The 22,491-nt window shown below is 37.0% G+C and overlaps 2 protein-coding genes across 2 annotated transcripts in view; one reads left to right on the forward strand and one right to left on the reverse strand.

The window, feature by feature from the left end:
• The window catches only part of LOC126947030 (60S ribosomal protein L7a-like), a 428,366-nt gene that overhangs the window by 62,175 nt on the left and 343,700 nt on the right, over nucleotides 1-22,491 (reverse strand). The gene's annotated exons all lie outside the window — the stretch shown is intronic.
• LOC126947094 (collagen alpha-4(VI) chain-like) overlaps nucleotides 1-22,491 on the forward strand; it is a 105,984-nt gene that overhangs the window by 26,575 nt on the left and 56,918 nt on the right. Inside the window, exons 9-19 of the mRNA XM_050777724.1 lie at nucleotides 828-1,162; nucleotides 2,438-2,516; nucleotides 4,530-4,675; nucleotides 4,827-4,919; nucleotides 6,502-6,555; nucleotides 13,798-13,869; nucleotides 15,181-15,207; nucleotides 16,613-16,657; nucleotides 18,913-18,966; nucleotides 21,903-21,965; nucleotides 22,321-22,386. Of these exons, the coding sequence (XP_050633681.1) occupies nucleotides 828-1,162; nucleotides 2,438-2,516; nucleotides 4,530-4,675; nucleotides 4,827-4,919; nucleotides 6,502-6,555; nucleotides 13,798-13,869; nucleotides 15,181-15,207; nucleotides 16,613-16,657; nucleotides 18,913-18,966; nucleotides 21,903-21,965; nucleotides 22,321-22,386 (1,034 nt within the window). The remainder of the gene's footprint in view (nucleotides 1-827; nucleotides 1,163-2,437; nucleotides 2,517-4,529; nucleotides 4,676-4,826; nucleotides 4,920-6,501; nucleotides 6,556-13,797; nucleotides 13,870-15,180; nucleotides 15,208-16,612; nucleotides 16,658-18,912; nucleotides 18,967-21,902; nucleotides 21,966-22,320; nucleotides 22,387-22,491) is intronic.

Below are 22,491 nucleotides of genomic sequence, written 5' to 3' on the forward strand. Positions count from 1 at the left end.
CTCAGATGTGTCTCTGACCATCAACTTTTGATCTTTAGTGGAATTTTGTGCATAATTTTATTATATACTGGTAAGTGTATAGGTACAGCCTGAAATATTAATGGGCCTTCAAATTCCAGAGAAAACCTTCCCAAGAGGGCTTAAATATTTTTAGACATAAGATACAGAAAATTGGGAGTGATTTTTTTCCTGACATTTTCTAATATGCTCCCATGCTGCTGAAATGGGTGGTGAATGAGGAAAAACACTTTCAGGGAAGAAGGAAATAATTCCAGTTATTGTTGAAAGAGACTCAAGGCTCGTTTATATTTTCTTTTTTGATTTTTCTTCATTGCTTTTCTTCATTGATTTATCAAACATTTAATGAACATCTGTACTGGGCAATTGGAAAATTAGATGGCATAGTCCTTACTATCAAGGAATCCTTGTTTAGTAGGGAAGAAGGTCAAGTAAAGTAACAATGGACATGCGGGGGCATTTAATAACTTAACATGAGGAGGTGGGGACAAGAACCAGAGAGTGCTTGGGGAGTGGGGTGGGGCAGGCACTTGAACTACTACTTGAAGGACCAGACTGGGGTGGGAAGATGGAAAAGACACTTTAGGCAAAGGGAATAGGATCTGCAGAGGCATAAAACTATGAAACAGTATGTATTGTATCAGTTAGCTTTTGCTGTGTAACAAACAATCCCAAAACTTAAACTACCACTATTTAGCTTATATTACTGTGGGTTGGCGGGTTTGTCTTTTAGGGCTAGACTGGCTGATATCTTCTAGGCTCAGCTATGCATCTGCAGATGACTAATTTTATTTTCTTCACCTTCAAAGGATGCAACCTGGATTTGTCTGTAGGAATTGATATCTCAACTCATTCAAAGCAAGTTCAGCAGAAGCTTCAAGGGTTACTGCCAGAGCTGATGCAACAGTTGACTTTGCTTTCTAACATCAGCTGTGGCATTCCTGATCAGATCAACCCAAGATTCCGCTACTTGGTTCCTGGCTCAAATGGCAAACTTATCTTTGACTCAGGCTTTGAAAAATACAGTTATAAGATCATCCAGAAATTCTTGGTTCATCAGGCTGCCAAGAATAACAATATGGATGTGAACTTTTTGCAGTCCTTGGGAGATAATGCTATTCATCTCTCTTCTGCTAAAGTAAAGGTAATAAATGCTGAGAACCCTTGCTATGGAGCCATCAAGTAGGGTAGAATGGACAAGGCTTTGTGACTGAGGCCAACTAAATTGTTCTTAATTGGTGATCTTACACAGAGGAAAACCGTACTGTTACCCAATAAGAACCAACAAGAGATGTGTTTTCATTCAACAAAAAATATTTTTTAAGCCCTAGAGATTCTATGCTCAATAATGCTAGTAGGAATATAAGAATAAAGTCCCTGCTCTCAAATTGCCCACAGTTTAGTGATTCATATTCTTCTATAATATAAATTCCAAGACAACTTGGATGGTGTTTTAAGACTCCTTAGCTTTTTATGGTCACTCATTACCATTTAGAGTAGGCTTGCTATTTTTCCAGTCAGCATCTTGAACTGTCTTTAGTGACAGCTATTTAGTACAGCTCACCCCTCAAGCCTCTCCCTCCCTTCTGCTGTTCTCTGAACTGTATACTCACAAAAGCCCACAGAGATGGAAAGCTTTTATGTGATGTTTATTAGGAAATGACATCCCCAAACTTCATAACTTACATTTAGCTTTTCCTTATGTATTTTTTGACTAATATCATCCATGTTTTATTTTTTATTCCTGTTTTAAATAAAAAATTTCTTATGAGCAAATAAACACATTTCAATTGTAGAAAATACATTACAAAGTATAACAGAAAATAGCAATAACCACCCCCACATCTCCTCCCCTCCACCCCCGCCCACACACCTCCTCCCCTCCACCCCCGCCCACACACCTCCTCCCCTCCACCCCCGCCCACACTGCATACACCACACATGCACACACACCTCTCTGTTAATATTTTGGTATTTTTGGTTGATAAGGATAAATATTGTAAGCATTTTTGGAAGGTAGTTTTAAATAAGTTCAGCTGATTCAAATCCTCTTTTTCTTCAGGGGGATGGGAGATTGAAATAAAGATGAATGTGTAATAAAAGAATAAGTAAAAAGGAACAGGGTGAAAGGCTAGGCATAACCAGAAAAACTCACTCTTGCATTTTAAGTAAATGTACAATTTATAATATCCATTTTATGCATTCCTTCTCCCCTTCCCCTCTGTTCCCTCCCTTCTTCCTCCCTCCTTCCCTTTCTTCCTTCCCTTCCTTCCTCTTCCCTCCCTTCCCTTTTCCTCCCTGCTCTCACTGTCTTACTACCTTCCTTTTCTCTTCCTTCCCTACCCTCCCTCCTTCCTACTCCTCTTTTCTCCCTCCCTCCTTGTCTGGCTCTGCCAACCCCCTTTCTCATAAACAACAGGTTCTTTTAGTGTTTACAGATGGACTGGATGATGATTTAAAGAGACTGAAAAAAACATCGGAGTTTCTCCACAGCAGAGGTAAGTGCATAGGGTTGCCCAGTGTGGGCCTCCCTCCTCCCACTGGAACTGAGGCACTCAGCTCTCCAGATGGCACTGGACTCTATGAAGCTTCCTGTGTGCTCACCCAGTGCGTGGGGCTCAGTGCTCATGAGGCTGATGCCCCGTCTCCTTCTTCGTATGGGCCAGAGGATGTTTTGGGGCTGAGACTCTCTGCCTTCTTCAACAGTGTCCCTGACACTGACCAGGGGTCTTCTGACTCAGACAGGACTAGCTTTTGAGGGTGGGAGGTTGAAGGTACACCTCCTACTTCAATGGTGAGAGGGGCTGTTTGTTCTTTTAGGCCAATCTGGGGTCCATATGTCGTTTTCTCCTAAACTCTGGAGTCAGTCTAAAGCTGGGCCCTGCTCTTTGCATTGTAGTTCCCCTCTCTTTGCTCTTAATTCTTCCTCCTTCTCCATCTCCAAGAGTTCCTGCTGCTAGTCTATATGGCATCTTTGTGCAATCAGAGAAAGACATCCAATACACTGCATGGATGCAAGTGTATTGGGCTCCTGGGTGGTGAGGGGTATGCTGGCTGGATTTGGCCATGCATTAGCTCTCTCAGATGGGTGGTCTTGCACAGCACAACTTGTCCAACTGTACACTATGGCTCTCACCATTCCCACTTTGTGCCATGTAAAGGCTCTAAAGCAATCTAAGGATGAACAACCAGCAACTTGTTCAAGTTCCTTTCACCCCTTTTCCTCTTCAGTCAAGTATATTCAACATATTTTGCTGGGGATGATGTTTTCCATTGGTTAATCATGTGCTAGAATATTTTTTATGACAACTTACTCCCATCTTAATTCACTGCATAGATTGCCACTGGAAGTTTAAGTTGTCGCATGTTTTCTGGAGGGGATTTGGGAGTATGCAACAAGAGACTAACCTTTGCTTACATGCTATGCTAGATCAGAAATTCCATTTCAAAGAATTTAGTTTTAAGGAATAATTAAGAATATGTACACAACTTTTAACCACACAATTTTCAAGCAGCTTGTTTACCATAGCAAAAAGCTGATTTGTGTGTATGTGCCAAGAACTTACTGTTCAAACTATTTTTTTAAATTTATTTATTTATTTATTTTTTTGGTTCAAACTATTAACAGTAATATTTGTTTTGAAATTCGACGAACAAGGTGATTTCTAGTTGAATTTCCAAAATACCCTTGTTCATTTGTATTTTTGTTTTGTGGACAAATCCAGATGATCTCTTAATGCCTGCATTGGTAGGATAGGCTAGATTATACAGCAATAACAACCTCCAAATCTCAGTGACTTAAAGTAGTAAGAAGTGGTTCATCTTTGCCTCCTGCTCACCGTTCAAAAACCCAGGCTGAAGGAGGGTATATCCCAACAGCTGTTTTTGTAATTGCTGTGGCAAGGGAAAGGAAATGGGGCAAATTGTGTACTATTCTTAAAATTTCTCCTGGGGATTAACATATGTCACTTCTGCTCGCATTTAATTAGCTAGAGTGAGCCATATGGTCACTTTTAACTTTCATGAGATAGATAATATTTTACAGGTAAGGAATTGAGGTTCAATGAGTGTTGATAACCTGACTGAAGAAGTGCAGTCCTATCATGTGCCCTTAAGAAGGGGAGCCAGCATATTTGTGAACAGTCACAGTGACTGCTACAATTCCTAAGTGTAAACCAAAAGTCAACTTCAGGGATAGGCTTAGAAGGAAGTAATTTAATACAACGAGGGCTGGAAACCATCTGTGAAATGACAAAATGGGGGCTATAAGAGAGCTATGAGAGTCCTTTGTGGTTCTGCTTAACTTTCAGCTGGTGGGATTGAAAGGTATCAGACCAATTCTTCAAGAAGGCATGCCACAAACTAGTTTTAATTGTAACAAAATGCAGTTTGAGACAAGACAAGTGAAGGCTATGGGAATGGTGGAATGATGGATGAATACGTGGGGCTGAGACAAAGATAGATCATTCAAAAGACATGAACATAATCTCCCACCTGTTGAAATTGTGAAGGATTCTCTGGACTCCTAATCATTGGCCTGGAAGGTGTCCATAAATTAGAAGAGCTCCAGGAGCTGGAATTTGGCAGAGGGTTTGCATATAAGCAACCTCTGAGCATCACACTGCAATCCCTCCCAAGCGTCTTACTGAAGCAACTTGTAAGTACTTTTTAAAAACGCCATCCTTTGCTAAGTTCCATTAATTACAATAATTTTAAAAACATTGAGAGAATTTTGTCTTCTTAGTGTGTAATGTGATACAGACTAACACAGATGAGAAAGTAGTATGTGATATGGATCTGTTTTTCAGGATACAATTGTGGAAAGAACATGCTGCAATATATATGCAAAATGTTTTGGAGAGGATGGGTACAGAGGTGATTATGGGAGTTCTGGGAGGAAGGTAAGAATTTGTCAGATGTGAATGGGGAAAGGAGAGACGATATTTTAGTACCCACTACATACCAGACTCTGTTATGTATTTAACAGCATTTTCTAATTTTACCCCCCTAACAAACACTTTCAGGTAGATGTTATTTTACATGTGTGAAATTGAGGCTCAGAGAGGTGACATCACTTTCCCAAAATTGCATCATTGTGAAGATGCATTTGGGAGTTAAGCCCCTTTGTCTCCCTGACTCTAAGTCTCACATGATTTCCACCATATTATGCTACCTTCTTGTGGTCGTTTGACAAATAATGTCACAAATTCTGCCACTGCACAGGAGTTTTCACTTTTCTACCATATTTTCACTTGTCCAACATCTGCTTTCTTTACAGTAGTAAATACCTCTTTCGCATCTAACATTCTTTTCTACAGCATCAAACTCTGAGAAAAGAGTTGCATCTCTGTTAACTCTAGGTTAACCAAGAGGAAAATTACTACTTAACACTTCTAAGGGAGAGTATCTCATTAGAAATGGTCCTCAGATATTCAGGGCTGGCAAGGTTCCATAATCACAGGGACTGAAGCTTTATGATGAGGGTATAATCACAAACACACAGGTAAGGTTAAGTTATACCCGCTGGCTTTGTGTCATCTTTTTACACGTTTTCTTTGGAAGATTTTCCATGAGGTTGTTGGAATGAGTTCTTCAGGGCTTTGCAGATCAATCTTTTAAATTTAGAATAGTATAAAGTTTATAATTACTGTTTGAAAAATAAATTGTAATCATGGCTTAGCATTAGATTTTTCCCTGTCATGTTGTTATTCATTAACCGGGACAGATTGGAGAATCAGAAAATCGAGTTTGGGGAGCTTCTTGATGTGTTTCTTTGCAGCTTGTGCCTGTGCCTCTAAGGCCAAAGATGGGAGTATTTTAATTTTTTGACTTCTCTGCTGTTTCTGTTTGCAAGAATTCAGTAGATGGTCATAATGACTTTTATATCTTTGTTGATCACAAATAAAATATGCCTTCCAGGTCTTATTGACCAACTTTTAGACTAAATAGACACATCTGACTATAACATGGCAAGCCAAACTTCCTTGAGAGGAAATGGTTTGTGTGTTTTGGTGTGTAAGAAGAAGTAAAAAACAAAACAAAACTGGACAGTTGAGTCACACAGAAATAAACAACCATTTCTCATGAATAAGATAGGCAGGAAGACCTTTGCTTACTGATGTTTTGTAAACAAGGTTGAAAGCTTCTTTAAGAGTAACAGTTTTCCTTAAGCTTTTAACTAGAAACTAGTCTTGATTTGGATTTTTACAACAGAATGACTTAAGAAGGGATTTTGGAAAATAAGAATAGTTTGATTACTGACTATTAAGACAAACAGGTATGCATGTTTTCACTGTAACACTGGACAAGAATATTTGTTTCTGTACATCTCTGCACATTGTGCCTGATATTTAGTAGATTCTCTATAAAATGACAACTCTGTGAGACAAAGGTATCTATTAGTAACAATTTTTATTTCTCATAGATTTGAGAAACAAATAATTTAGAGGCCAAGTTATTTATTTTGACTTCTTGTCTTTTCAGGGAGAGAAGGGTTTTGATGGGTTACCCGGTCATCCTGGTGAAGAAGGCAGATATGTAAGTATTGAATGTTATTTCTTTACTTTGAAAGAACATGGCAAAACGGATCAAATATTAGCAATATTTAACTGCACCTAAGTCATGGAAGTTTTTCTCATCTATGCCACTTACAGTGGGTCCAAAAAAAAAAATATATATATATATAAAATAGACATTTATTATAATAAATTCCAGGCAGATCTGCTTTTTAAAGATATAGTTTCTGGAATGCAATAATGATTCAGTATGGCTGTTTTATTTTTTAATCAGTGAATTTGAACTAACTGAAAATGTGGTCTGTGTCTAGTGTGCATGGATGTCAAAGTAGTTGTTAATCATGAGCTAAATTGCAGATAATTTGTTCCTATTACTAAGCTGTCTATATTTGTAAATGGTTAACAAAATAATTGGAGAGAATCTAAGACCATTCTTACTACAGGTCACTCAGATGCTTCCCTGTGTGGCTGAGAAGGTGGTGGAGTTATAGTTAGCCACTGATGGCTTGCATGTAACTCTGGACACACCCCTGGGGATATGCTTGGCAAACACAAGTTATCTATCAGTCATGTGATTGTCTGTGGAGAAAATGTATATTATAGAGAGAATTGTGAGCTAGGGGACTGGGATGTGATAGGGACCATCTTTATTACATAATATAAATGGATATATTTTTTAATAAATATCCATCTTTATTACATAATATAAATGGATACATAATATAAATGGAAGGATTTTTAAATCCCATGGTTTTCAGTTAATTTTGAATTATGGAAAACCACTTTGCCACCGGTTCCTATTTTAAGGTTGATTCATGTATATACCACTGGTTCTCAAACATTTTGGCCTAAGGATGCCATTATATTCTTCCCCCCACCCCAACTTTATTGGGGTATAATTGACAAATAGAATTGTATAATTTAAGATGTACAATATAATGAGTTGATATATATGTATACATTGTGAAATGATACTAGAATCAAGTCAGTTAACATGTCCATCACCTCATATAGTTGCCATTTTTTTGTATGTGGCAAGAACATTTAACATCTACTCTTTTAGCAAATTTCTAGTATATTATATAGTATTATCAACTATAATTATCATCTTGTACATTACAACCCCCAAACTTACTAACTTGTAACTGAAAGATTGTACCTTTTAACCAAAATCTCTCCATTTCCTGTACCCCTCAACCTTTACACTCTTAAAGATTATTGGGAACCTTGAAGAGCTTTTGTTTATGTGGTTTCCATGTGTTATTATTTACCATATTAGAAATTAGAACTAAGAATATTAAAAATTGTTTCTTGTTACAAAATAACAACAATAAACTCACTAAAGTTAACATTAATGACATATTTCTTTATGAAAAATAACTGTATTTTCCCAAACAAAAAATACTAGTGAGAAAGCAGCATTGTTTGGCATATTTAGCTTATTAGGAGGCAGCTGAATTTCCAATCTGTCTCTGTATTCAGTCTGTGGTGATGCCACTTGCCATGTGGCTTCTTGATAACTTTACCACATACTTGGCAGAGAATAAGAATGAAAAAAAAAAGATATTTTAGTGTAATTGGAAAAATAACTTTAACTTTGTGACCCTCCCAAAAGTATCTTGGAAACAGAAGGGGCCCTTTGACCATGCTTTCTGAACCACTGGTATCTATGTTGTCATTGCTCCACTTAGAGTGGCACGTTGTTTTATTGTTCTGAACATTTAGGGTATGGGAAAATAAGCAGAAATCAGAGGAAAATGTAGCTGCTGAAACCCATGTAAGCTCATCCATTTATTTTTATTTTTTTTTTGAGACGGAGTCACATTTCTTTATGTTTACAAGATAATTGTTCAATTTTTCTATTTATTTTTCCTAAGTAAGCGTAGTCTTAGGTGTTAGAAATACATTCAGGAACGTGATTGATGGATTTTTGCTATTTTATTTAGAAATAATGAAAATATTCCTTCCCATTTTTATTATGTTTTAAAATGTCCTTTAAGTGTTATTTTATTTTTTCTGCCTGGTCTGTGGTTCAATGAGCCCAGTCAACTTTAGGAGAATGACATAAGGTCCATCCCACCCATTAGGACCATTGACTCCAATTTCAGACAAACAGGATAAACCAAATTCTAGGGTGAAAGATGGTTTTGTCCCCCTTCTTTACTGTGCCAACATTATAAAACCAAGATATTTTGTAAAGACCCTTTAGTACAGGGCTAGAAATATAATGCAAATGACATTTATAATTTCAAATTTTGTAGTAGCTATCTTAAAGAAAGTAAAAAGAAACAGGTGAAGTTAATTTTAATAATATATTTTATTTATCTCAATATATCTAAAATATTATCATTTCATTAGTAATTAATATAAAAATTAATGAGACACCTTACTTTCTCTATATACTGTCTTCTAAATATCACTTTAACCTGAAGGCACATCTCAGTTTGGACCAGACACATTTCAAGTGCTCAATAGCCCCTGTATTTGACAGAACAACTCTAGTAGTTCTAGTTTCTTTTTAATGCATTTCTCACAAGAGAAGGTGACTTCACAATGTGTTGTCCTCTGAATGGCTTTTAATGTTGTTGGCTTGAAAAGCTGGTCAGATTGGTCTACTCAACAGCAGAGACCTCTCTGTGCAGATGCAGACCAGTTTCCGAATGGGGCCCATAAATTTGTAGGTTCAAGTTGAAAGCGCACAAGGACAAATAACTAAATCATTGTTCCAGTTACCCATAACTTACAGTCCCACTGCCCTCCACAACCCTCACAACTTAGTGGTGTAAAATAATCATTTTATTATGTTCACAGACTCTGTGGGTGGGGACACTGGAAAAGAAGCAAAAGAGGGGCCTCTTTCCTCCATGCCTGAGGTCTCAGCTGGGTTGACTAGACCGTCTGGGCTCTAGAAACAGGAGTGGAGAACCCACTGCCCCTTCTCTCACAAGTCTGCTGCTCTGGCATCTTAGCTGGAACTGCACAAGGACAGGTGGAGCTGGAACCGATAGGAAGCACTCCGGCAGGGAGGGTCTGTCCTGAGAGTGAGTGCTCCAAGAGACCAAGGCTGAAGCTGCAAGGCCTCTGACCCAGCCTCAGAAGTCAGGCTGTAACATGGCTTTCTCATTCTGTTGGTTGCAAGCCAGTCACTGAGTCCAGACCCTATTCAAGAGGAGGAGACTTAGACTGCTCCCCAGCATGGAGGAGAGGCATGGTCAGAGAGCATGTGGAATGGGAGAGATTGTTGTCCGGCTTTAAAAATATATATGTTATGAATGGGTGGTTTAAATAATAACTTATGCATTGGTTACACAGCAAAACCTTATTTATAGAACAAAGTCAGATTTTCTAAGGTCACAAAAATATTTATGTAACTTTGTTGTAACAAAAACATCTAACATTTGTTGACAGTTTTATATATGCCAGACACAGGGCTAAACATTCTTAGTTTCTTCTCTCTCTCTCTCTATATATGTCATATATATGTTATATATATCATATATATTTATTATATATTATTATATATAATATATATTATATAATGCATTATATATAATATATAATATATTATATAATGTATTATGTATATATAAAAATATAAAATATATTATATATTATATAATATATTAGATATTTATTATATATTATATATTTATTATATTTCTATATGTTATATAGAAATATATATTTCTATGTTATATATACATATATAACATCTATATGCTATATAGAAATATATATTTCTATATGTTATATATACATATATAGAATATATATATAACATATAGAAATATAATAACATATATACATATATACACATATGTATATATGTTGTTATTATTATTCCCATTTGTCATAAAATAGCCAAGCCTTTGAAAACCTTTAAGTGGTGTTAGTCTTTCCATTAAATCATGGCTACTATTTATAGCTTTAAGCAAATACTGTGAGTAGATGAGAGACCAATTTTTAAACATTATAGAGTTTAGTATTTGAATTAGAAATACAATAAACTGAAAATTTGTTCTCCAAACCATTTAGCATATAGGCCCATATATAAAATACAGTTCTCATTTCTTCATATGAACATCTTAAAAAATGTTTTTGCTCAATTAGAATGTATAAACCTTTAGGGATATAGGTAAAACAGGCAAATGTCTATTTTGATATAAATAAAATATTTATATTTTAATTTAGTTATATGTAAGCATTTTAAAGTCTTTCATTAGGTGTAATTATATATTACATTAGAAAAACTGCTTTTCTCTCTTTCATACTTTATCAAATCAATTTATTAAAAAATATTCCCATGTAGTTTCTATATTAACTTCTTTATTATTACTAGAGCCACATTTTGGAAACGTTTCAGTTTTCTATAGTGTTTTGTGTTTACTTCTGCCTAAATTGTTTAAGATAAAATACTTTTAAGTCTATTTATGAAGTCTGTCACTGCAAATTTTATTTACAGCTCCAAAAACCCATTGCCTCATTTAGCTTGTAGAACTCTCTCTTTATGGTCGCCACAATATAATCATGAATTCAGTTGCCTATAAAAGTCACTTTTAAAAGTCCTATTTGCATGGCATTCAACATTTGCAATTGTAAGGTCTCCACCTGAAATATAATAAATACATTTCTGTTAGATTTCTTTACCTCCTTTTTTTTTGTAACTGACCTGAAGGGTGACCTTCATAGCATTTCATAAACATTTCAAATTGATACTGATGGTGTGTCAGTACCATGCTGTTCAAAGTAAAGTAATGGAGAGAGTACTCTGAAATATGAGAAATTGTGACAGCTTTGTGGGGACTCTAATTTCAGACTGCTATATATATATATTTTTTACTGAGGACTAATTTTGGGTAAACACATAATTATGTGTGTACAGCAACTGAAATTTTAGAAACTGGGAATAGAAGTCACAAGAGTGGGTTCATTTCTTTTTCTTCACAATGTTCTTTTTAATTATTTGTGGTCAAATACATATAACATAAAATTTACCATCTTAACAATTTTTAAGTGTACAGGTTAGTGGTATTAAGTACATTGACATGGTTGTATAACCATCACCATCATCCGTCTCCAGAAATCTTTTCATTTAGTAAAAGTAAAACTCTGTATACATCAGACACTCACTCCCTCTTCCTCCAGTCTCTGTCACCACCATTCTATTTTCTGTCTTTGTGAATTTGACTACTCTAGGTACCTCAGATAAGTGGAATCATACTGTATTTGTATTTTTGTGACTGGCTTACTTTACTTAGCACAATGTCTTCAAGGTTCATCCATGTTCTAGCATGTGTCAGAATATCCCTCCTTTTTAAGGCTACATAATATTCAATTGTATTTTTATATAGACACACCACATTTTGTTTATCCATTCATCTGTTGATGGACACTTGGGTTGCTTATGAATAATGCTACTATAAACATGGGTGTACAAATATCTCTACCAGACCTTGCTTTTAATTCTTTTGGATATACACCCAGAAGTAGAATTCCAGGATAATATGATAATTCTATTTTTAATTTTTGGAGGAACTGCCATACTGTTTTCCACAGCAGCTACACCATTTTACATTCCCACCAACAGTGGACAAAGTTTCCAATTTCTCCACATCCTTGTCAACACTTGTTATTTTATGCTGTTTTTTTTTTTAATAGTAGCCATGCTGAGTGGGTTTATTTTTAGTTTTGTTAAAAATAAATTTTTCCTTGATATCTCTGCTTTTATCAAGAACATTTGTTTTGCATATATCAACTATTTTCTAATAAACACAACTGGTAGCACTATACATTGCAATGTAGTACAGTAGATATGTTAGGATCACATTTTCCACACATTGAAGCTAAAAACACAGATAGACTAGGAAAAAGGAAGGAAAAGACATTTACTTAGCATCTACTGTATGTGAAGCCCTGCATTAGGCATTTTATATTTATTATCACATTTAATCTTCATCACAACCCTGCTAGTACGTGTTAATACTTTCGTTCTATAGATGTGAAAGTAAAAACTCAGAGAAAGTAAGTGCCTTGTTAAGGTTGGAGAGGGTTGGAGATGTGTCCAAAACTGTTTCCTGATGCCAGAAGCTGTGCTTTTCTCATTATCTATTGCTATCTAAGTATAAAATACCTCATTTGTTCAATCTATATACTTTGTGAAGTATTTCCAATACAGCATCTCATACATTCAATGAACAATCCTATGAGATGACTAGAGTCACTATTATTTAGATTCACATTTATAAATGGTGAAAATTGTGATTCATGACATCATATGCTTTTGTCTAAGCTCACACAACAGGCTGGAAGCAGAACTAGGACTTAAATACATGCCCTTTCATTCTAGATCAGTAGTTCTTCTCATTTTATTGTGTGCCTTTTTACTGTCCTGAAGAGCATATGTAGTTATCAACCTAATTAAGTCAAAGTTAGGTATTACAAATGTAGACTGTCTTTTGTTTAAAGCTCATGTGACGTGCAGTACTTTCCAATTAATATTTAATCAACTTGGCAAAAGGCAAGATATCTACCATTCCCTTCCTAATTTAATACCGAGATGAAAAGGTTATATTTATTAATATAATTCAGTAAGTCAGTCTTCAAATCCTGGTTGAATATCTATTGTATGATAACAGATGCTGTGTTTGGGGCTAGAAATGCAGCGATAAAGAAACGAGACGTTGTCTTTGTCTCCATGAACCTCACAATATAGCAGGAGATTCTGATGTGTAAAACCACATTTCACTATGATATGTGCTGATTTGTATCCTCCAAATACTACAAGGAATCTGAAGGGACAGTTGGGTGGGGTCAACAGAAAAAGCTTCTCAGGAGAGGTGACACAGGACCTATATCTTAGGAATGGGTAGGAATTCACCTGGAAGAGAAAGGGTCAAATAATGGTTTATTCCTTGAGGGACCACAACGAAACCTCCATCCAATTTCAGCTGACTGAAGAAAATGTTCAGACAGACCTTCTGTTTTATCTGAATTCTGAATTTTTGCCCATATGACTTAACTGAATTGATTTAAAAATGCAGATAGTTTGAGTTTGTATGGTTTGGAGTCATCTCTATGAGCAGTTGACGGATTAACAATCTGAGTGCCTTGGAGGTGACCTGAGCAGGTCTTTGAGGTTGTAAAAGCAACCGTAAGAACCAAGTCTTTTTTTGGTCATTTTGAAGGTCCTTATTGCTGGCTTGAATTGGCTGGTGGTGACAGAGACAGTTGCTTGTGTGCATTCATATGTCTTCTTCTTCCACAGGGAGAACGAGGCCCCCAGGGTCTTCCTGGACTCCGAGGTGAGGAAGGATGCCCTGGTATGAGGGGACCTAAGGTGAGTGTGACCTTGAGTTGTGGGATTCTTTCTCTTTCTTGGCTTCATCCCTTGAGTTTGAGGAAAACCATAATTCTTCAACATAGCTATGGAGTCTTAGCTCCTCCTCAGATTAAAGGTTTCCCAGAAGTAAAGCCTGAGAAAAAGAGTAAATTGCAAGTATTTTACTGGGAGATAATTCTAGTAAGCATTAGTAGGGAAGTAAGGAAGTGAGATAAGGAGGAAAGGAGGCCTGAAAAGGGTACATTATCAATCAGATCATCTCTTTGGGTAGATGGAGCTTAATCCTACTGAAGAACTCTGGCAGCCAGAGTTGAACAAGCATCTCAATGTACCCCAGTTAAGGGGTGAGGGAGCTGGGGTGTTTATACACTAAATCCCATCAGGAATTAGTTAATGGCAGCTTCCAGGGGGTATTAGTTCCTAGCACTTTTAGCCTGTCTTGCATGTGGGTAGAGCAGGCCCTGGTCCCTGAAAAAACCCTCAGCAAAGAGTGACAGGTGCTGGTGGTTGGAAGTAGGATTGAGAACACTAAAGGTTTTTTTGTTTTGTTTTTATTTTAATTTAAGTTCTGGGGTACAGGTTTGTTACATAGGTAAACATGTGCCATGGTGATTTTCTGCACCTATCAACCCATCACCTAGGTATTGAGCCCAGCATGCATTAACTATTTTTCCTGATGCTCTCCCTCCCCTCACCCCATCCCCCGACAGAGGCCCCAGTGTGTGTTGTTCCCCTCCCTGTGTCCATGTGAGAACACTAAAGTTTTAAAGGCTAAAGGGATACAGGTATACTTTTTCAGCTGGTTGCATTAAATGTCCCTCAGCTGCCCAGGATTCGAGAATCTTTCTTAATAAAGTAAAAAAAAAAAAAAATTCTACAATCTAAGAATCCTAAAGAGAGTTTTCCTAACCACAATGACCATGTCCTGTATACCTATCAAAATACTCTTTCAATTAATTTTTCCTGTTGTTCCTTGAAGCCCTCTCATGCTTGCTAGCCAATGTATTCTCACTTTTGTTTGAAAAATATCATCACTTTAATAAGGGGTATTTAATAAGGGGTTATTCCCTTTCATTCCTACTATGCGAGGAGTTGCAAAGTGCAATTTTCTCCAGGTTCCATGCAAAGGAGGGTAGTAGTAACCAGGATGCTGTAATGCCCACCACACTTGCCAGACAAGGCATCTTCATTTTGATCTAGTATTGTAATTGTATTTTCTTCAAACCAGGGAACATACGGTTTCCTAAATGAAACAAGGCTTAAAAATCTCATTCAAGCTCAATTCTTTTGATCTCTCTCTAACTTTAGGGAGCAAGAGGATTTTCAGGAGAGAAGGTAGGTTATCTCTTTTACCCTTCTTAAACTGGATAGCACTTTCTTTGGGAAATGCAATACTTATTTCAATCACATTTCTTTGCCTGAGTGAGGTGAGGCTTCAGACTTTTAGACAAGAGAATTTGTCAGGTGATATTAATAGCCAAACTTCCATGCTAATGAGTGACTATTTGTAAGACATGTATTTCAGGTTTAAGGCAATGACATATTGTTTTCAAGCCTCACTGACTCTATATACAAATTGGGCCACCGTATTCATCACATGATGGTCTAGAAGTGTTGGTCCTGAATCTAGGGTGTAGTGGGTTGGGTCTGGTCAAGATGGGTGTCAAATGGAAGAGGAGTGCTGGGATGAGGTTGTTAGGAAAGGAGTTGGCAGGAGAAGGGAATGATTTACACTCAGATTCAGAACCATAGTATCCATTTGCTGATTCACTCACTCAAAAAATATTTATTAGGTACCCACTCTGTTCCCCACATTATCCTAGGGAGTGGTTACAAAATGATGAACAAGACAGACAAGGGCTCATGGAGCTTCCATATCCATGTTTTCTGGTACCACCGATTAACCTCCTGCGGCCTGTGGCAAATATGCCTTCCTTGTAATTCTAGTCCAAGAGTTTGGTGTACTTATTTTTATGTATAACTCAGCTGTGCTTTGGTTAAAAAAATGCCTGAAACTTGATTTTCTTTTGTAGACAGTAGGAGTAAATCAACTATTTCACACATGTATATGCATTTTATTTTGTTTGCGAAACTCTGGCTTTTTCTTTAAAAGATTCTTTGTAATGAATATATTATTGGTCATTTGGGGATAGTTGGCAAAATGAAGGGCCCACAATTTGAAAGTGATGGGATATTTGACGATATGTCACCATGCTACTGCCCAGTTTTACCCTTCTCTCCTAATTAACCTCAGTTTTTCACTTCCTTCCTTTTTTTTAAAAATTTTATCTCCCAAGATGCACACACACCCATTTAGTTCCTCCTTAATCTGTGAACTACCAGGTTTCCATTAAATTAATTAATTCAGGCCTATTTGCCATCTTTTTAAAGAAGGTCAATGACAAAAAGACCATTTTTAGCATTTGACAACCAGTGTTTCATTTGGTCTTGTGAAACAGCTACTTGTTCCAAGTGCAAAAGTTTAAAGGGAATCTTTCTTATCCACTCAAATTTTAAGGTTAAAAAATACATATACATTTTTAGCAACTGAAGCTATGAGGTAAAACAGCATATAACCCTAATAACTATTTCAGGAAGAAAATAATCATTACTTTTTAGTAACTGGGTGTAGTATATAAGTGTTACAGAGTCTAGATTCTGTATCAATTGAAAAAATATTAGCAAAGAAATTAACATCAAAGAAATATTCACATACACCTGTTTCTCCTCTGCTTCACAGGGCAACCCTGGTGAGGAAGGAGTTGATGGCTTGGATGGAGAACAGGTGCAGAAGTTTCTCATTTAATGTCTTCCTCTTTATTAACCTGGCATTTATACTCCTGTGGAGAGTACAGCTTTTCATGACTAGCTAGAATTTTTAACATGCATACTCAACAATGTTTAATGTTAATCTATGTATTTTTCCTCATCCTCAAAATACAAGGACTCTAGAAACTTTAATCAACTCCCTCCCATATTACATTATTGTATAGTATTTTATTTCCATCTTATTTTTGTTAAATTCTGCCAATTACACATTCTTGTTGTTTTATATAGTCAGTACTCATCTAGCTTTACCCTTACGTTTACTCATCTGACTGATGCCTTCCTTGTAGTCACTGATACCTTCAAAAGAACATGAAAAAATCATGTTTCTTTTGCTTAAGGCACAACTTTCAGAATTTCCTTTAATGAAATTCTAAAGGTTAGTTCGTTGTAAACTCTTCTTGTTTTTGTTTTTCTGAAAATCTCTTTGAAAGATAGTTCAGTGGTAAGCAATTCTGGTTGACGGTTACTTTCTCTCAGCACCGTGAAAATGTAATTCCAACCATGGCACGTGTATACCTATGTAACAAAACTGCACGTTATGCACGTGTACCCCAGAACTTAAAGTATCATAAAAAAGAAAAAAAAGAAAAGACTTGGAAAACAGATGTAAATGCTGCTGCTCAGAGTGTAAAAAAAAAAAAAGGAAAATGTAATTTCATAGTTTTCTGGCTTCTATTGTCTTCTACCTTTCATTATTGCCATTAAGAAATTATCTGTCAAAATAATTGTTCTTTTGTAAGCAACTTTTTAAAATGCATAAGGCTGCTTTAAAATGTTCTCTTTGATTTTAGTTTTTGACAGTTTCAATATGATGTGCCCAGGTGTGGATTACTTTTTATGTATTCTGATTGGGACTTGTCAGTTTTTTGAATCTGAGTGTTTATGTTTCTTACAAATTTTGGAAATCTTCAGGACTTAATTTCAAAATGATAATTTTTTCCTTTTTTCTGTATTATTTCTTTGCAGAAATCTAATTAGAAATTTGTGAGAACTTCTCATTTTGCCCCCAATGTCTCTTAACTGCTCTTTTATATTTCTATTTTTTTGTCATTCTGTACTGCATTCTGTATAATTTCTGTAGAGTTTCTAGTTAACCAATTCTCACCTCACTTGTGTTTAATATAATATTTAATTTGTCAATTGAATTTTTAATTTTAATTATATTTTTCACTTCAAGTAGTTCTATTTGATCCTTTCTGAAATCTACTTGATCTCCTTTTATAGTTGGTTATTTTATTCATTCTCTTCTAATTATTTAAACATACTAAATATCCTCATTTTACATTCAGTATATTATAATCCCAATATTTGCAGTCACTGCAGGTCCGATTTTGTTGTATGTTGTTTCCACTGGCTTCTCCTTCATGGCATCTCCCTCATGTGTGTTGTGACTTTTGATTTAAACTCATTTTTTGATGGAACGTTGTCTGAGAGACATCATTAGGGCCTGAGTTGAGGTTGTTTGCTTCTGTCATGTGTTCCTAGTGGCACTACATTCTGGGATCACCCTAAAATAAATTCAGCTTGAGGCCCTTCACACTGCTCCCTGCAACACACACATGCACACACCACACACACACACAGACGCACACACACACACACAATTACAAGAAGCTCTTAGGACTGCCATGAGCTACTTGCCTGCATTTTTGCTTTCTCCTTATTATGAACCATAAGGATTTTTTTAAATCTGATTTTTTTTTGTTTGAGATGGAGTTTTGCTCTTGTTGCCCAGGTTGGAGTGCAACGGCGTGATCTCGGCTCACTGCAACCTCCACCTCCCGGGTTCAAGTGATTTTCCTGCCTCAGCCTCTTGAGTAGCTGGGACTACAGGCATGTGCCACTACATCTGGCTAATTTTGTATTTTTAGTAGAGACAGGGTTTCTTCATGTTGGTCAGGCTGGTCTCAAACTCCCAACCTCAGGTGATCCACCCGCCTCGGCCTCCCAAAGTGCTGGGATTACAGGCGTAAGTCACCGCATTCGGCCTTAAATCAGATTTTTAATGTATACGAAATATATTTTAATTTATCTGGAATTTTAAATTTTCAGTGGGAGGGTTATTCAAAACATCTAATCTGTCACATTGTCAGAAATAGAGTAGTAAAGGTACTTTCTACTCTTGGCTAGAATTGTGAAAATACATAAAGAAAAATTTTAGTAGGACTAATAAAAGACAGGTTGTCTGTATGTTCATTTTTCTTTTTTTAGGGTAATCGTGGAATCCCAGGGTCACCTGGAGAAAAAGGAAATAGGGGAAATCGGGTAAAGTATGATGATATTCTTTCACTTTCCTATTGAGTAACCCGATATGGATAGTTTATTTTTAAACTGTGGGAAACTGTGGGAAAAAATCATCTAGTGGCTTAAATCCTATGGAGTTAAATGGAGAGCTAAAGGGCAATTAATATGAGATAGCTGTTTGGAAGCTTCACCTAAGGTCTGACTTTGCTGATGGTGGAATGAGTAATGTAACATTTTGTGCTTGAGAAGAGTGATCATGTCACTCCCTATCTCTCAAGTTTCTCATGGCTCCCTGTCGCCAATGATTTAGTGTTACATCCAAGGCCTTTCAACCACATTCTTTACAAATCTCTGTCAAGAAATACCTTCCCAGGCTCACTGTCTCTGAAATGTTGCTTATGCATGCGCACCTCTGTGTCTTTGCTCATGCCAGCTGCCTTTGCTGGAATGCCTTTTTCTTGCTTCCATATTCAGTGCTTAATCTGAATATCACCTTTTCCTCATCGCCCAGTTCCTCTTTCTCTTCCTCACAACAGCTTCCTTGGCATGTCAGTTTGTAGTGATCTTTGCCTTCTCTATATCCTTGCAATTATTTATACTATCGTTTGACAGTGATTACACACTTCCTCCTGATGGTAATTCTGTTTCCATGTAAGGGATGGCAGATACCTAGCATATGTCCCACAACCTTCCCTTCCTGTGCCCATGGCAGACATACTAACCAATTATGGGATCCAACATGGCTGAAGGATTCATCTCAACACAGTACTATAGTCAGCTTCTATTGATTGATAGGATTAGACATAAAGGGTGTAATTCATTTGCTTATGCTTCTTTGTATTCCTCATGAAATTAGACTAATGCTTTTACTCCAAGGGTGCACAATTAGTGATATGGATTGAATTCCTGATGGGTGAAACAGGGAGAGTCAGAAGACATGGCTCTTTATTGAGGTTTAATTTCTAACTTGAAGTTTATGGATCAGACTTTGGAAAGGTGGGAGATGGCATACTTTCTTAACACCGGAGAGCCTTCAGTTTCAGCTACATTTAGTTAAATTCATTAAACACCTGTCAAGTGTTTACGATAAGCTACAGGATGTAACAATGGTGCAAATAAAGAACCAATGGGAGCACAGTGACTTGGAGAGGAAACTAAAGTAGACTCCCTTTTCTTCATTTGATTAATCATCAGAATTTATTGAGCATCTATTGTAATCAAGACATGATTCTAGAATGGGGAACAAAACAGACATGGGCTCTGAATCTTAAGATTGGCCTCTATGGGAAAAGATAGACATGAATGAAATAATCCTGGAAATAGATAAAATATTACTGCTGAGATAAGGGTATGGAAAGGAATACAACAGGGGATTTGACCCAGCCTGTGCAGTCAGAAAGATTTCATTGAGGACGTGAAGATGGGATGAAATTTAAAAGATAGGTAACAATTAAGGAAGACAGAGGGAGGCAAGAGAACAACTTCTATGCTAAGGCCCTGTGGCATTTGAGCAGGTGCCCAAGAGTGGGGAGGACTCCAGCTTTCCAGACAATGCAGGAAATCAAGACATTTTTCACTCAGACCTCTGTGAGAGGGACTGGGAGAGAGACACAGGGTATTCTAGCTTAAGAAAAAGGCTCAAGGAAAGGGTTAGAGTTAGAAGAAATCATGATAGGTTTGGAAAAATAAGGATCCTAATTTCATAGGAGTGGAGGATAAAATAAAAAGTATAAAGAGTGGGGAGAAAACATGAAAGGGCAATTTGGAGTCAATTTAATGCTACGTTTGGGAGTTTTGTTTCTGCTGAGTAATCAAGGGCTATCAAAGGTTTATAGGCAAGGAAGACACATGTTGGAAGCTGTAGGTTTGGAAGATTACTCTGAGAGTCCAGTGACTGGGTCAGATAAAGGGGGATCTAGAAGTAGGGTGAATCATAATAGGAACCATATGCCTAACCACTTGAATTTATTCTTCTATTTAATCCCTACACTGTTTCTGTAAGTTAGGCATATCTGTTTCACAAATGAGAAAATGAAGTCTTGGAGAAGTCAAAGAAATTTGCCTATGTAGGAAATTAAATAGCAGGATTGGAACTTAGAGTTATCTAGCTCCCTTTTACCATTATATTAGGCCAGGAAAGAGATAAGGAGAGATCTCAAGTAAGATTATGAGGTGGCTTCTTTTGGAGTCTAGAGAACATTTTATTTCCTTTGTGTCTGAAAGCTATAGAACAGTGATCCCATCTGTTCATCATGCACACACTCCAGCTCCAGGCACGTGATGTCATCTGAGGAAGGCACCTTTGGTGGAGCCTCTCCCCAGTTCATGGCTCTGTAGGCACTACTACACAGGAATGGCACTGATCACGGCAGGGTTTAAGGGAAGCATCATTTACTTATTATGTCACAGCCCTATGACAAGTTTCTTCACCTCTCTGGTTTCCGATCTGCCGTAGTCAGGAGCTCTGGAAACATTGTTCTCTCCTTTCTCTTTTTCATGAAATCTTGCTCTACCGCTGCTGCCCATGCTCATGATGGAGAAAGCCCTGCTCACCACCACCCCCTTTTTAAACAACAACAACAACAACAACAACAACAACAACATGTGTTTCTGTGTGGAGCATCACCAAGGGGTGGAAAGATCAAAGAATTTGATGGTAGGGAGACCTAGGCCCAACTTCCTAGAATCTCAGGTCCTGCAAAATGCAAATCGGTGAATTCCTGAGTTGTGAGGGTTAAATGAGGTAACACACATCTAGGTCCAAGCATGTGGCAGATAGCCAGTAAAAGTATGTCCTTCTTTACCTTTCAATCTCACCTCCTTGGCAGTGAATGCTTTAAAATTCAGGTACTAAGTTGCTCTTTTCATTTGATTCTTATTTTCCCTCTTAATGTTCTCTTCTCCCTAGGCAATATGTAATTTTTTAAAGTGCACATTTTTTTTCTTTGTGATTTGAGGGCTTGACGGGACCGCCAGGACAACCTGGAGAGCGTGGAGAGCCTGGATTAAGGGGAGATCCTGTGAGTGATGTTGGGGGATTTCTGCTACTTTAATTCCAGGGACTGGAGAACTGTTTGCTCATGACACAAAGGCAAAGAGCAATTAATTATTCATTAATAAAGCATCTGCTCACCTTATCTTAGTATTGTAACAAATAAGAGATTTGAGGGAAAAACTTATAGAAAAGTTGAGTTCTTAAAAAGGTTGGAATTTTAATGGCATTAAATGTCTGAGATTTTTGAGCAGGTCCAGATAATAAAAAGGGTCCACTTCAGTTGTACCTTATTTTTTTGTTTTGTTTTGTTATAAATAATTCTTCCTATAATTTCTTTTCTTTTCTGTCCATTTGAGGTAATGAACCCTTTATTTTCTCAGGGGGATCCTGGAACTAATAGCTATGTCCAAGGCCCTAAGGGAGAAAAAGGAAGGTGTGGGCATCAGGTAAGATGGTCTGTTTCCTTGGGGGGCTACATGGGAACAGATGCTAACTGGGGCAGAAGACTTGGGCATTCTGGTAGGATCAGCATAAGAAATCAGAGAGCAAGC

The sequence above is a fragment of the Macaca thibetana genome, chromosome 2, assembly GCF_024542745.1.
Source record: "Macaca thibetana thibetana isolate TM-01 chromosome 2, ASM2454274v1, whole genome shotgun sequence".
In the NCBI taxonomy this organism is placed as follows: Eukaryota; Metazoa; Chordata; class Mammalia; order Primates; family Cercopithecidae; genus Macaca; species Macaca thibetana.